Source organism: Pectinophora gossypiella, chromosome 29 (genome assembly GCF_024362695.1).
Source record: "Pectinophora gossypiella chromosome 29, ilPecGoss1.1, whole genome shotgun sequence".
Lineage (NCBI taxonomy): Eukaryota > Metazoa > Arthropoda > Insecta > Lepidoptera > Gelechiidae > Pectinophora > Pectinophora gossypiella.
The window spans coordinates 2,296,201-2,312,202 of record NC_065432.1 but is presented as its reverse complement, the minus strand read 5'-3'; the positions used below and the strand labels follow the sequence as shown (position 1 = coordinate 2,312,202).

Here is a 16,002-nt window from a genome sequence, read left to right as displayed (position 1 = left end):
GTCATAGACGTTTGGTGCCATAATAATAAATGGTCAAATGGATAAGTTTTAATGGGATATACCAATATTGTTTCTTGGCCGGCACTTCACATTTTCACCAAAATGTATGAAAAATACAAGTTTTTTTTTTAATTCGAATATAACCGAAAATATTGACGCTACAGCTTTGGTGCCATAGTATTAAATGCTCAGACGGATAAGTTCTAAGGATATATACCATTTTAGTTACTTGGCCGGCACTTTACATTTTCACCAAAAATGTATGAAAAATACAGTTCTTTTAATTCGAATAAAACCTAAGATATTGACCCTACAGATTTGGTGCCATAATAATAAATACTCAGACTGATAAGATCTAACGGAATATAGCAAAATTATTTTTTGGCCGGCACTTTGACTTCTGGGCCGAAATCCGATGATCTCCTTTACATACATTAAAGGTGAATCATCCCCCTCAGTATTTGGTATGGTGTGAATTTATATATCTATAACTGATATTCTTTTCTGTTTTATCAAATATAGTATTTGACTGAGTCAAAGATAAATTATAAAATCTAGAAAAAAAAACTAGACTATTTTGCTATTCGACTTATTCTTGATTTTTATTTATGAATTGAGTAGGTATATTGTTAGAAATATAAGGGCATTATGACATAATTAATATATAGATTAATAATGGAATTAAGTAGTAATACACAAATTAAATAAAATAATAATTATATTTTTTCTTTAATTAATTTAATTAGATTAAGATTATTTTTTATTATTTTTTTTTATTTTGGTTATTAGGTTCTTTTTTATTTTTTTTTCCTGATGGTAAATAGGTGTGAGTTTATGTATATATATAATTGAGATGTTAACATTTATTATTAGCTCTTTTATATTGTTTGTGACAAAATAAACAGATTTTGATTATGTTTTTATATTATTTTTTTATTTTAGTTGTTTTAAAACATACCTACGAATATGATATGAATAAATCAAATGTAATTAATCAATATTGTCGATACACTGCTTGCAATTCACTTTTAACAGCATTACTATTTATCTAGCGACGGGCAACAATGTCGGAGGGGTCCAAGCCACCACACCTACTTCACATGATTCATAAGTACATAGAAAAGTAACACCAAAATGAACTTACCAGGCAAAGTGAGCTCGTCCAAAACATCAACATTGCTCAAAGCGTCCGATAGCGACACTTTTTCACTCACAGACATGTTTTAAAACAGTAAAATCACATAAAATACGACAAACAGACCCCCCACACCGGAAGCGAGAAATCAACGTTTACGAGTTATATACAAACGTATTTTAGTAAAAACTCAACGTAATATAGATATTAGTAACTGCTAATTAGCTAACAGCATATATTTAATCAGAAAACTGATAATAATATTGACTTTCCGAAAAACAGTACTGTACGACCATTTGACAGCAAAACACTTGCGTTAGTGATGTCATTTAACTACATAAGTATTTTTTTTTTCATATTTACCGGTTTTTGTGTATTAACTTGTCGTAATATTTCCAAGACCTATAATAAATAATGTTCCTAAATCCACCAAAAACTGAAAATAATTAATTGTTCAATCTACATTTATGTTAGTAAAAGAATTATTTTATTTAAATATTTGAATCGATACCAATATTTTTTATCGATAATGCAGTTCAGAAACGAATCGCTATTACCCGGCTGCAGTGAAGCTAAAAGGAGGGTTATTACAAATTACATTACGTGCCACGAAATAAGTCCCGCGGACGCGACGCTATAGGCTTTAAGTACAGTTCAGATTCTTAGTCTATATATAGTAGACTTATTTCCAAAATCTCAAACCTAGCCATCCTAATTATTATTGTACAAAATCACGCTAAGTTTTTATTTGGCCCACGGCTGGGCATAGGCCTCCCTTATAGGTCAAGCGGAGGGGATATGAAGCCAACTCCATCACGCTGCTCCAGTAGCCAGGCGGGACCAACGCGTGCCTTTCGAAGCAGGGAATCAACTTAGATGTAAATATGCAGATCTATGATATGCAATCTATGGATATATCCAGCTAGAACTTACGCCAACTTACGTAAGACCCAAAAAAAACTGGATTTTTGATAAAAATGACAAAAGATTCTTGGGATATTTTTCGATTTACGGTAATGATATTGAATTCCAGTATTTTCGTCAAAAAAAAAGTACCTGCTTAGTAGTAAAAAAAAAACAAATACTACTACAATACAAATATACTTTATTGCACCAAAACAAAAAGTTACACAAAGACTAGGTACTACTTATGGTTTTTTTTCAATAACTCGTATGTGGCACATACAGTGTTAGTGACATCGTAACGAATACTAAGGGGAATGATTCAGACCATGATTCTGAGTTCGACAGGAAATTCCACTTGATAGCTGAACCTTCCCTCTAAGTATTCGTTACGAGATGTCACTTACACCAGTGCATACAGGCAGCCATACAAGTTGATATGGGTGTTAGTGATTTTGTACCGAATACTGAGGGGGTGGATTCCCTGATTCTGAGTTGATATCAAGTGGAATTTCTAGTCGGAAAATTCATGAAAATTTTCGTGTTTTTTTAATTATTTTCAGTTCCAATTCCAACTTTTGCGACGGAAAATTCTGAATACTCAGAATCATCCCCCTTATTGGTCAGCAAAAATTTAGTTTCGATCGCCATCGACTCGCAAAGAAGATCCCTGAAGTTTTCGTTACGATGTCACTAACACCGTGTGTATTAAAATGAAAATCCAACTCGTGGTTATGTACATTCTTTATTAGTACTTATTGTTTTATTTATACTATTCAAAAATAATAACTTGTTTTACAACATAATAAATTTTACATATTTTCACAGAATACTGTATCCAAATCAAGCATTAACCTTGCTTCCTGGGGTTGCCTCATAACTTCATACTGCTTGAACATACATACATACATAAACTCACGCCCGTAATCCTAATGGGGTGGGCAGAGCGCAGAGCCACAAGTAATCAAAGGGTGCTACCAGACCAATCGATGGATCGATCATCGATCGACGGCATCGATCAACGTTGATCGAAGTTGATCGACTGGCCTGGTAACTTTAATTGATCGACAGATACTGTTCGATTAAGTAATCAATCGATTGCCGGGCGATGACAATAATCGATCCGTTGGTCTGGTAGAAACTATCGATCGACGTAGACTATTCCATTCTACCATCGATCGATGCCGTCGATCGATGGTCGATCGATTGGTCTGGTAGAAACTATCGATCGACGTCGACTATTCTATTCTACCATCGATCGATGCTGTCGATCGACCGATTGGTCTGGTATCACCCAAAGACAACTTACAGCCACTGTTGATACGATGTCGTAAGCTGGATATGATAAACCGCGGTATACCGCTTGAATACAAGAAATAAACACTTTTTATTATTATTATTTTTTACTGTAGTATCGCAGAGTAATGAAGGAAACCTTTTTACTTACTTAATGAGGGACTTTTTCCTGGCTTCATTCCCCAAAACAACAGAGATGGCGCTGTTCAGTATTGACTTCAAATTTCATGGATAACAGACATAGACCCGGATACCTGCATACACTTCCTAATTTTACTTTAAGTTATACGTGTCATTTTCTTATCCGCCGAAAAGGAAAGGGACGGGTAATAGACAGCTGTTAATTTTAGGAAGAATGAGTAAATGAATGAATAACTCGGGCGAATTAAATAGGTATCTGCTGGTATGCAAACCGTATGACGTGCTGTCTAATTAACTCTGTGTTAATTTTTAGACTGTTGTTTTAGATTTGTGCTTAAAATTGACGTGTGTTCCATAAATTTTATGCTTGTCTATTCCCCGTCCCTTTCCTTTTCGGCGGATAACAAAATGACAGATATAACTTAAAATCAAATTAGATGGTGTTTACAATAATTAGCACCAAAATCAACATTAAAACAGACTTTTGATGTCGCACTCATGGACACAGTTCCTGCCAATTAGTTAATGCCATCTGCGGCAAATCTACAATAAATCACGTAAAAAAAGGTAGGCACAAGCCTTCATTGATTTACAGTAGTAAATCTATGTGCGGGAGAATTCAACTGTACAAAAACAATACAGCTTCAAGACATTTTAAATAAAACCAGAATAGCCTTTTATAACGATAAAACATAACAATAAAAAAAATATCAAAATCGGTTCATAAGCGAAAAAGAAAAAAAAATGCGGTCGAAGTGAGAAGACACCTTTTTTGAAGTCGGTAAAAATAAAACTTAGCGAAATTATAAACGGGAGTTTGTGCTGGCTCCTATTCTAAGATGACCTCTATTCTAAGGGTGGTATTAATAAATTAATCTCAGCTTCGAGACTGCCCTCAAGATCATTTGTTCGAACCTTGCGCACAGTAAACGAGATAGCCGGGAGAGTGGATCTGTTTTCGTGTTCCAAGAGTGAATTCGCAAAAATAGCAATGAGTGTAATCTGTTACACTTAATTAAGGAAATCGTATATTTTGCTAGTTAAAAATAATTAATGATTAATTTTAAATATGTATCAATAAGTCCCCAACTCTGTCGCATTAGGTTATCCTGTAAAGATAGTTGTTGTGAGTGAAATAAATAAATAAATAAATGTCAATGTGACCGTTATTATGTGTTTTAATTATGAACAGATCGTTCACGTCCTTCGGCAGAGGGGAACGCGTGCGCTAGACAACACCCGTCTATAATTTATCTGCGACTCAGGCACACACAAACTTAATTTTAATATAGCTGCCAGTTTCAAAACTAGCTCTATCTCTTTCTTGTACTTACAGAAAGTAAGGGACAACTCTATTATTAAAACTGTCAAATAAAAAAAAAGTTTATTTCGCCGTAATCAGCACCATCGCGCCGGCGCGGCATACTGTAATAACTTACGCTAATAATCTGCATTTCCAGCCCTAATTTTACAACAAATGATCACCTATACACTACTATGTAACATTTACATAACCTCCTTCTTTTGAAGTCGGTTAAAATAAGGCAATGTGCGCATTTAAACCACCAATGAGATTACACAATAAATGAGACACAAAATCACATTTTGTAAATGAAATAATACTTTTATACACAAAAATATAAATACGCCCGTAATCCCTTTTGGGGTGGGCAGGGCCTAAATTAGTCAGACAACTTGCAGCTGTCTGTACGAAGTCCTAAAATGAAGATAGCTTGATGCTGATGACTTTTATGCCAGCCGCTATACAGGGTGTTAGTGACATCGTAACGAAAACTTTGAGGGATGATTCAGACCATGATTCTGAGTTGATATCAAGTGGAATTTTCCGTCGCAAAAGTATGGAATGGAAAATAATTTAAATAAGCTCTAAAATTTTCATAAGTTCTCCGACAGGAAATTCCACTTGATATCGACTCAGAATCATGGTCTGAATCATCCCCTTCAGTATTCGTTACAGTGTCACTAACACCCATACCTACTTGTATGGCTACTGTATGTACTAGTATGGGGTGTAAGTGACATCGTAACGAATACTGAGAGGGATGATTCAGCTGATTATTCTGAGTTAATATCAAGTGGAATTATCCATCGCAAAAGAGAATTGAAAATAATTTAAAAAAACTAAAAAAATAACATGAATTTTGCGACGGAAAATTCCACTTGATATTAACTCAGAATCATGGTCTGAATCATCCCTCTGAGTATTCGTTACGATGTCACTAAGAGGCCTTAAGAGGTTAAAATATATTTAATGTAATAAATAATAGTAATGTACTGTTTAAGTTAAATTATTATGTAGGTACTTTGTACTGTATAAAGAATATTGATTCTACAAATATAGGCAAACAAATTCGAAAGTTCTGTGACAGATGGCGACTTTGTTTTTTGCATTGGATTTTATAGAAATATGCATAGAAATATGCATCATTAAATGGCAGAGGCAGTGTAATTTATCATACAGGGTGTTACACCCGTATTCTAAGTGAACTCGAATCTTCCTCCACTCGACTCGGCCTCAGCTGAGCATTTTAGTATTTTACTCGACTTGAGGACTTCTCACTGGAGTCGAGTATTCCGTACTGCCAACATAATAATACGAAAATAATGACGTCGCGCTTTACTGGAGTAAACCCGAGTTAAGGTTGAGGCGCCACAGAATATAGATTTTAAACCGAGTTCCAAGGCTTTGAGGTCGCCTCCAAGGTTGGAGCCAATCTTAGAATATGGGTGTTGGAATAATATCTATAGTTTTTATTAGAACTCTATAGGTACCTCCTGCGTCACAATTTTGAAACCTAAATGCTGCAACGGTTGAAGTCTGTCACTCACACTTCGATTCACCGGACATTTGTCCATAGACAAACTATTTTCATACTCCGTCAGTTCCACTATAGGCTCCGGTATTTCAAAATCTACAGAATTCATATAATTGTCACTCTCTAAAATATTCAAGTCGTCAAAGTTTCCGGTTATTTCTGGATGTCTCGTGTCGAGGGATCGACTTGGTACGTCGTGGAAATTGTCGAAGTGTATTTCTGGTCTGGCGTCGTCAAAGGGGATATCTGGGACGTGGACTCGGATGCATTTGTGTTTCTGGAGAAGCGAGGGCCACACAAACACCTCCTCACAGACCTTACATTGGAGACTGTCGTAGCCACCGTGCATCGTCTCAATATGCCGGTTGAGGCAATAGTTCGACGAGTAATACTTATGGCAGTGCTGAAAAAAAATACAGAAGTATTTAGCGTTTAGTGTTGTATGACCATGAGTTACAGAGAGACTCAAATGTACAGGAGACACTGAAATGTGTTATACTTAAATAAACTTTATTATTATTATTAAGAACTACAACATAATCAGAAATCAGAATCATTTATTCAACGTAATTATCATGGATATACTAGTTGAAGGTCAATGTAACATTTTTTAATTTACGTCATTTCGCGAGGTGGTATGGCTGAGGGTGAGCAGAAGAAATGACAAGAAACTACAACAGCAACACATCTTTTAAATCATTGAGTATACATTACAAGTTATTAAATAACTAGAGGAACCATTTAATACCAGACATTTTTATCATTTAGATAATATTATAATAAGCTTTTTACATAAAGTAAGCTTCACATGAGTTTTAAATTTCAAATATTATCTGGTATTTTATTGTAAAAACGTATACGTAACCCCAAAAAAGATGAATTAAAGTTACTTAATCTAGAATTTTGATTAGCAATTTTATTTTAATTCCTTGTATTGTAAGTATGCCTTTCACAGTTTCTCGGAAGGAGAGATACATTTTTACGTACTTACATAATGTTTTCATAAGTATACTGACTTGCGACCGACAGTATATTTATTTCTTTAAACAGTTCCCTTAAAGAATCCCGACGACGCACATTATAAATATCGCGAACTGCTCTTTTTTTAAACATAGCATCACGCCTGTATTCCTTAAATGGTAGGCAGAGGTGAGCCACGTTCGTATGTACCGGTGTTAATGCAGCATAATCAGTAAATAAAAAGGAAGATAGGCAAAACTTAAGAATACACACCTGGCATTGATGATTCGATATAATTGTCTTTTTCGGTGGCGCTCGCTTTTTGCCATGCCCCTTACACTTGCAGTCACAATGGGTATAGACACCAACGGCCCCAAATAATTTGAAATCGGCTACCATTTTATCAACACTCATTCTTAATAACACTACCTTTGGTTGAAAACTGTCTGGTATTTTCTCATTAACATTGTACACTCTCTTAATCTCTTGTACATTTGAGACTCCCTGTATCTCATGTACATTTGAGTCTTTCGGTATCTCATGTACATTTGAGTCTCTCCGTATTTCCTGTACATTTGAGACTCCCTGTATCTCCAGTACATTTGAGACTGCCTTTATCTCTAATACACGTGGGACTCTCAGTGTCTTCTGTATATTTGCGACTCCCTGTATCTCATGTACATTTGAGTCTCTCTGTAACTCATGTACATTTGAGTCTGACATCTCTTGCAAATTCAAATCTGAGGAGTCATTCTTTTCAAACTGATTATTAAGTTCGTTTTCAAACTCAGTCATTTCAACTATGGGTGCTGGAATATCAAAATCGGATGGGTTCGTGTCTTCATTTTGACTTGCATTTGAAATAGAATTAGATTCTGTGACTGGGTTTATTTGTGTGGTATTTGGTTTGCCATTTGATGCTGGGATGTATATGGGCTGCGCGAGGCCATATTGCGCACATCTGTGTTGGCTAAATTTCCCAAACCAACGGAATACTTTACTGCAAAGGCTACATCCGAACTTCTCCTGGTGTACTAACTGAATGTGACTTTTCAATCCCGACTTGTTGTAATAGTATTTGTGACAAATCTGGAAAGGTATTATTTATTTATTTATAGCGTTTTTTCAGATATAGAAGTAACATTTTAAAGTTTTTCCTTAATCTACGATCTACAATAACCAATCTGTGTGCCTTCGGGCAAAGGCCTCCCCATTTCTCTCCATTCTTTTTTGTTATCTACGAATCTGGTCCAGGTCTTAGTGTTTCCAGCCATTGACATCATTTCGTCGAAAGATGTTATATTCAATGTCAAAATGTTTGGTTAGGACATTACAGGCTGATCACCTGGTTGAAAGTAAGATGACCCGTGCTTCGGAAGGCACGTTAAGCCGTTGGTACCGGTTACTACTTACTGATGCAGGTAGTCGTTACAAGAGCTATGGCCTTTGGCGGCTCAATAGTAACCCTGACACCAGAGTTGTTGAGGTTGGTGCTCCACCTCACAACCCACACGATAGAAGAATGTCAAAATTTCATTACAAATTGATATCAGAATTGTTCAAAGTAATCGTGATGGATAAACATTTTTAAAACAACGTCATTTCGCAAAGCTGGGGAGGAATAATGACAATAAACTGCAACAGCAACACATCTTTTAAATTAATGTAGATATACATTACAAGTTATTTCATAGATAGGGAATTTGAACACACTCACTTCCTCTCTTCCCTACAGGGTCAATGTTATAGTTTTTATGCCTATGTAACACCCCATTGCATGGAATGCAATAAATAATTGAAAATTGAATTGAATTATGCCATTTAGAAATCAGACATACACTCATACATAAACTCACGCCTATATGCCGGGGTAAACAGATACAATTGAATACCAATTATATACAATGTAAAAACCAAATCAAAAATCAAATCAAATCAAAATCTTTATTCAAAGATTATCATTATATTTAGATTTAAATTATAAAAAAATACGCCAGATTATTTATATATACAATATACATACTTGAAAAAGATTTTGACTTGACAGAAGAAATAAATAGTTTAATATTTAAAATACAATAAAATGTTATAAAAATAATTCAATTCGCAAATAAAATTAAAATTAAATAATAACGTAATTTTAATTCATAAAATAATGTGTAATAAAACATTTAATACATACCTGACATTGGTGTTTAGAAAATACTATTTTCTTTGTAACTGGGTCTACAATACGCTCAGGTAAAGACTCCGTTCCATTGGTCATATCAACACTATGAGTTTCCTGTTTTGTTGTCCCGTTCGCTACATCAACACTGTGACTTAGTTGAGACACTGTTTCTTTTGTCTCATTAACAGTCTCAGATGGTAGAGAAACCGTTTCATTGGGTACAACACTATTTTCAGGCTGACACACTTTTTGATTAAGCATGTCAATACAGTTCACGTCTACAAAGGCTATGTCAGCCACTTTTTCATCCACCTGCATCCTTTGTAAAACTACTCTCGGCTGAAAATTTTCAGGAATCTTCTCATTTCGTACATTGTAAAACCTTTTCGTGGATGCTAACCGAGGAATAGCCATTTTTTTGGTTAACACTCTCTTTAGTATTGAATTAGAATTGTTATTAGAACTACATCGGTTTCTATTGTTAACGGTAAAGACAGTCTTTGTTTCTTGGTCTTCATGGGTATCGGGTAACCGTACCTGAGAGTTGTCCGAAGTTTTCAAAAAATGTGTCCATTTGTGTTGCAGCATATCTTGTTCTGTACTGAATTTCTTAAGACATTGGTCACAGAAATAATAGTCTTTATAACCGGTCATAGTTCGGTTAGTCAAATCCGGGAGGGACTCCACATGGTTTTCTATTAGTTCCTTGTCTATGGAGCTTTCTTCGCAGAACTTGCACAGATACAAGTTCTCACTGCCCAATTTTCGTGTCAAATACAAACAGGGATTGCGTCGTTTGCGTCTTCTTGAGTGTAAATAGTATATATGGTGTGCGATCGCACATTTGGTTGTGCATTGATCCTTGCAGATATCACAGACGTAACATGTACTCACATGTTCGTAGCTGTGGTCCTTCAAATCCATGAATTTAAAGAGTGATATGTTGCATGTTTTACAAGTATGCAGCTTCACAACCCGGCAAACGTTACGCTTGTGATCGAGATACTTAGATTTATTCGGTAAAAGAAGCCCGCATACTTCACAGTGGAGCTTTATATGTACTTTAAAGAACATTCGGTCAACAAATTTCTTATTGCAGTAATTGCAAATGTAACATTTCCGTTTCTTGTGCTGATCTTTCATATGACTTCTCAAAAGCTTGTAGCTTTCGAATATTCTAGGGCATTTCCGACACTTATGGTACTCTTTGACTTGATGGACGATTATTTTGTCAGAAAAAGACACCCGCTTCGTATTTTTAGGCTTGTACACCACCATATGCTTATTTTCCTGGTGATTCTGCAATTTTTTCTCACTGGAATATACTTTTTTGCAGATCTTGCATTTTAGGCCCATGACTCGGTCTGGGCCGGTCATTGGACTGTTATATAGCTCAGGGTTTTTAGAAAACAGCTCTTTTAGTTCCTCTAAGTTGTCTCTCAGGACGCTTACAGAACATATTCTATTGACGAAATTGCTTAGTACCGGCGTTTCTGTTTTCTTTAATATTGGCCTTCGCGTCGGAGTTACGCAAGGACTGATATCCAGGCGCCCCAGAACCACCGTAGGCTGTTTCTCGAAGCCTCTGAACACTTCAGTCGGGGGATCATCGATGTCCACAACAATCTTTCGATCATCAACACTCGCCACGAAACTCTCAACGCTCTTTTCTCTAATACTTCCATCGCGCGACATGAGATGATTCAAATAGTAAGAAACAAAATAACAAAAGTAAAAAACAAAACGATCTTTTAACGTCTAAGCTCATGCTAAATTAAGTGAAAACTGGTTTGAGAGCCAGCGGACGACGGCCATTGCTCTTCTTAAAAAAACAGTTTAGTGTCCAGTCTTTAGATTTAAAACCGGTAATTACCGGAACATCGATGCATGATATCGATTACTTTCTTAAAAAATCATCCTTAAAAATAATGATTTGTATGACTATTATTTATAGTACGCGGAAAGAAGATTCAGGCATTTGAATGGAACTGTAACAAAAGAATATTTAATTTAAAATCAATGTTTTAATTTATAATAATATACAAATTAAATAATAATCGGATAAAAACTGTTAAAACACTATTAATTATTTGTTTATCTGTGGTCGTAATTTTGTACGTTTTGAAACTGAATTTATAGATTTTTTTTTTTGTTACCTATGTATTTAATTATTTTAGTTCTCGCAATAAATTCGTCAGAATTGTATAAACTATGATGATGAAATGTTCTTTTGTTATATAATATAACAAGAAGTGAGAATGAAAAGCGCCACTACACAATAAGTTAAAAGAATTCATATTTATCCGGTAAAATAAACGAAAAAAGATTTCTGAATGTGCGTCAGACATTTTTGACAGCCGTTGTGGACTTGACTGACATGTGTCAGTTGTGATTTGATAAATCAAATTGGATTACGAGTGTACGCGTTCAGTCAGAACGCCCTCGCATTTTTTCTACTGCGGCCTTGCTGTCGGACGTTCGCGTTTACGCGCAATTAAACCAATCCGCGAAAGCAAATCCGATAAATATTTTATTTTTAAACCAGACGGAAGGTAGCAGGGTGCGAGATGTTTCCACCGACGCGCATTCGTAGCTGCCTTCCAGTCATAAACCCTTTATTCAAGCAAAGGTTGCGGCCACACAGGCCCTTCCGACAAACGTCGACTGTGCTCAACCAAACAAAGGCTTCGACAACGCAATTACAGAAGACGAAATGGATGAATTTCCGTGCAATTTTCACGCGTTGGGTGCCGTTAGGGAGTGTTATGTACGTCGGGTGGTGTTACATACGACAGAGTATTAACTATGAAGTATCGAAAATCGAGATTCGATTTTACGAAATGTTTCCGTTCCGTGTTACGAGCCGATTGTGGGGGAAAGTGGCGGAGTGCGAACTCCCGACGTCTGTCAGGGGCTTCGTGTACGGTACCTATTCGAGACTCTTCAACGTGAACCTAAGTGAAGCTGCTGTTAGTGACCTTACCTACTACAAAAGTCTATCTGCTTTCTTCACGAGACCGTTGAAAGATGGTGTGAGGATTATAGCGAACACCCCTTGCGTCTCACCGTGCGATGGAGTAGTGCTAAACTGTGGCCCGGCGAGCACAGACCGCATTGAACAAGTAAAAGGAGTCACGTACAGCCTAGAGGAATTCTTAGGTGAAAATACGTGGTCTAAACAGAAAGACAATGATTATTACAAGTCTCTATTAAAAGACAAGGAAAATATACTTCATCAGATCATCATATACTTAGCACCGGGTGATTATCACCGTTTCCATTCGCCATGCGAATGGACATCTACGTTTAGACGTCACTTTGCTGGGAAATTGTTGTCTGTGAACCCTTGGATGGCGAAGCTCATCCCAGGTCTATTCACAATGAACGAACGAGCCGTTTATGTGGGAGAATGGAAGCATGGCTTCTTCAGCATGACAGCTGTAGGAGCAACGAATGTTGGGTCGATAGAAGTCTATAAAGACCCAGAACTGAGGACGAATACGAAAGGAAAGCGTGGTAGAGTTGACGAAGCAGAATTAGGCAAAGTTAAGTTTGATAAAGGGGAGTTATTCGGACAGTTTAACATGGGTAGCACAATTATTCTACTGTTCGAGGCACCGAAAGACTTTAAGTTTGAAATGAGGTCCGGTGACCGTGTTTTGGTTGGTCAGGCTTTGACAGCGGCTGCGAAGCAACAGGCCAGATGACCTGTTACGAATCATCTGTTGGACATAATGCAGGTAGCATTGGTTTTCTATTTAGTCAGCCTCATACTGTGAGTGGGAGGATTTGACGCTTATATATTGGATGTATATTGTAAATAGATATTTATATTTTTCAAAAAAATATGTGAGGATTTGTCCAGAAGTATATAAACTAGTGTTTTGTATGCAAACTATACAATAAGTGCTTCATCAGGGTTTGAAAATATGTCCTAGATAGAATGATAGATTATAAAATATAAATTATTTACGACTTTTCTACTGGAATTACATTGAACAAATCATCACTAATATAAGAGCCACGCTCTTGTCGGTGTAGCATTCTCCATGCTACTTTTTTAGGTTAAAATAGAGCAGTGGTTTCCCCTCTAGCTTCTGCCCAAATAAATATGAACATGAAAATTGATGTGAATAAATATGTCATTTTTGATCATAGACCTTTGTCAAGTTTTTAATTATCATGACTTTAATTAACGATAGTTTGAAACAATATTTTAAGGTCTTTTCCAGTGAGATGAGATTGGTTGGAACCCAGTAGTATGGCAACTTTTGTAGAGTAATTTCCTACATAAAGGCAGTCCTCATGTATTTTGAAAGAGTTTATATTTACTATGGTACACTTTTTTATATTAAGTAATAATTTTATCATGAGGGGCTTCCCAATTGACATTTCCCAAACACACGATAGATGGCGTTGTTCACTTTTAACGTGATAATTACCTATTTTCTCATTGCTGGGGTACATAATTATTCAAAAATGTAATGTAATGGCAGAAGCATATATAAAACGAATTGTTGCTTGATATTTATTTATTTATTTATTTATACACAATTTACATAGTCATTACAGGCAATCCCAATTCAACTATGTAATGCAATTTTACTTAAATATTATAAACTCAAGAGTTTTACAACTAAGTCTGTGAATTTCGTTAACGAACACGTAAATAGATCGATGTCAGTATGGAGTACGGAGATAGTATTAATGGTCTTTAGTGCGCGCGCTACTGGTATTTGGATCACAATATGTATAGAATGATGTTGCTGGGTACTTACCTATATTGTTTCTCTTTATTTTGATCAGAATAATAATGGGGGGCAGTTGGATTGCCTTGGTGTAATAAAAAGGGTCATCATTTGCACCCAAAAACAAAGATAAAACATGCATATGTCTCAAATTCAAATTCAAATTCATTTATTCGTCAACATAGGTAAAAGAGTTGTTACAATATAATATATGTCGCACTATGTCGCACCTTTCGGTATACGAATTTAAAACATAACAGATTATTAAATTACAAATAAAATTATTAAATAAATTACAATAACATTCAATATAATCAAAATAGAAAATTAACAAATATATTGTAATGAAATGTCTTTTCAATATAAACGTTAGAAAATTGTATGTCAAATAGGTAACATTAAGGTAAAAAAATAAAATAAAAATACAAATACAAATGCTAATAACTTAAAAAAAAAAAAAAACAATGTCTGGAAGAAGTTTAAACGAAGAAAAAACGTAACAACGCCATTTATGGTGATTTTAGGGAACGTCGATTGGAGAGGGACTTTCCAATTAGAATGCTATCAGAAAAATATTACTCCTAGGCCTATAACTAACAACACAACACCTAAAAAGATCTCATAAAACCAAATCACGAAAAATTATGTGGGTACTTCAAAAAGTGAACTATCCATAGTTTTTCTATTCTATTTACAAATTAACTAGTGTTGCAATAGTAAAAAAATATAAATTTTCGTTGTAAATTATCAATATTTTATTAACAAGCAAAGCTTATTATGAAAGATTTTAAACTGTATTATAGACAAACTTGCATACCTAAAAGGTTTTTAAAGAAGAATATTAAAAAGAGTACTTTTAGAGAATGAGTATACGTTTTTTAAAGCAAATATTTATGAAAAACATAAGATTCTGCTAAATCATTACCTCTATACATACACTGGTGAAGTGCCATTATTAGAAACGTTCCCAAAGTGAGAATCTTTCCATTGCAAAAACTCTTTAATAGTAAGGACACTGGGTGCTTTTCTTTTTCAAATTGTTCTATCTTGTAGTCTGGTCTTATCTGCCTAAAAGTTTTTTTTTTTTTATATTGGCCAGGTATGTTAGCTCGACTATGCCTGATGGTAATGATAGAGAATATCTAACAGGCTTCTTGACAACCTAGTCAAATGAGATACTTTTTACGAAACGTCAAAACGAAAGTGTTCTTTGGAGTTTGTATGGAAATACTACCCTGTGACGTCATCAATAAAAGCGGTCAAACGTCGTACTCATTGTTACTTGATTCATAAATAAAATTCGAAAATAAGTCTAAAAGTAAAGTGAGATTTATTTTTGATCATCTTAGACTGGCTTCTATTTCTAGATTAGCATTATATAATTTATCTTTGACCCAATCAAATACCTTATTATTGCTTTTTGCTCATTATTTTCTAAGAAGGGTTTTACCTACCGGTCGAGAGCCTTCAGCGCTCCCCATTTCTCCGGCCAAGTCGTTAATACCATCTGCGGCAAATCTACAATAAGTCACGTCAAAAAAAATAGGTTTTACCTAAACGCATGACACCCTCATAACGAGGCACCAATAAAATTAAGTAGGAAAATCAAATAACTAGTTTTAACCTTTCGGCCCTTAAAAATGCACTAAATTAAATAGAACTTCATCATCTACCGATTCTGGAGACGCCAAAATACCATTTACAATACTGACATTAAATACCCTATTGCAGTAGTAACTGATAAGGAAAGCAATGAGCCAATTTCAAACCAGTTGCTACTACCATACTGGCCTACTTAGTGTTTTTTTTTAC

At 35.3% G+C, this 16,002-nt stretch overlaps 3 protein-coding genes across 3 annotated transcripts in view; 1 reads left to right on the top strand and 2 right to left on the bottom strand.

The window, feature by feature from the left end:
* Window positions 1–1,430, bottom strand: part of LOC126379363 (cytoplasmic FMR1-interacting protein) — a 31,139-nt gene extending 29,709 nt beyond the window's left edge. Inside the window, exon 1 of the mRNA XM_050028079.1 lies at window positions 1,145–1,430. Within this exon, the coding sequence (XP_049884036.1) occupies window positions 1,145–1,220 (76 nt within the window). The 5' untranslated portion in view covers window positions 1,221–1,430. The remainder of the gene's footprint in view (window positions 1–1,144) is intronic.
* A 1,334-nt stretch (window positions 1,431–2,764) lies between these two features.
* LOC126379380 (uncharacterized) lies at window positions 2,765–11,273 on the bottom strand. The gene is made up of 3 exons (XM_050028111.1): window positions 9,455–11,273; window positions 7,546–8,361; window positions 2,765–6,715 (listed from the first exon to the last, which is right to left on the bottom strand). Exons 1-3 carry the CDS (start codon window positions 11,135–11,137, stop codon window positions 6,251–6,253), a joined length of 2,964 nt encoding a protein of 987 aa, XP_049884068.1. The 5' UTR covers window positions 11,138–11,273; the 3' UTR covers window positions 2,765–6,250.
* A 565-nt stretch (window positions 11,274–11,838) lies between these two features.
* On the top strand, window positions 11,839–15,164 carry LOC126379532 (phosphatidylserine decarboxylase proenzyme, mitochondrial). Its single transcript, XM_050028322.1, has one exon. It carries the CDS (start codon window positions 12,010–12,012, stop codon window positions 13,147–13,149), a length of 1,140 nt encoding a protein of 379 aa, XP_049884279.1. The 5' UTR covers window positions 11,839–12,009; the 3' UTR covers window positions 13,150–15,164.
* The last annotated feature ends 838 nt before the right edge of the window (window positions 15,165–16,002 follow it).

Bases quoted from the DNA above. Each gene is read 5' to 3' on its own strand.
- LOC126379380 (XM_050028111.1), bottom strand. From the start codon at position 11,137: ATGTCGCGCGATGGAAGTATTAGAGAAAAGAGCGTTGAGAGTTTCGTG. The intron at 8,362-9,454 runs GTATGTATTAAA...ATACCTTTCCAG, and splicing joins TTTCTAAACACCAATGTCAG to ATTTGTCACAAATACTATTA. The intron at 6,716-7,545 runs GTGTGTATTCTT...ATTTTTTTTCAG, and splicing joins TATCGAATCATCAATGCCAG to CACTGCCATAAGTATTACTC.
- LOC126379532 (XM_050028322.1), top strand. From the start codon at position 12,010: ATGTTTCCACCGACGCGCATTCGTAGCTGCCTTCCAGTCATAAACCCT.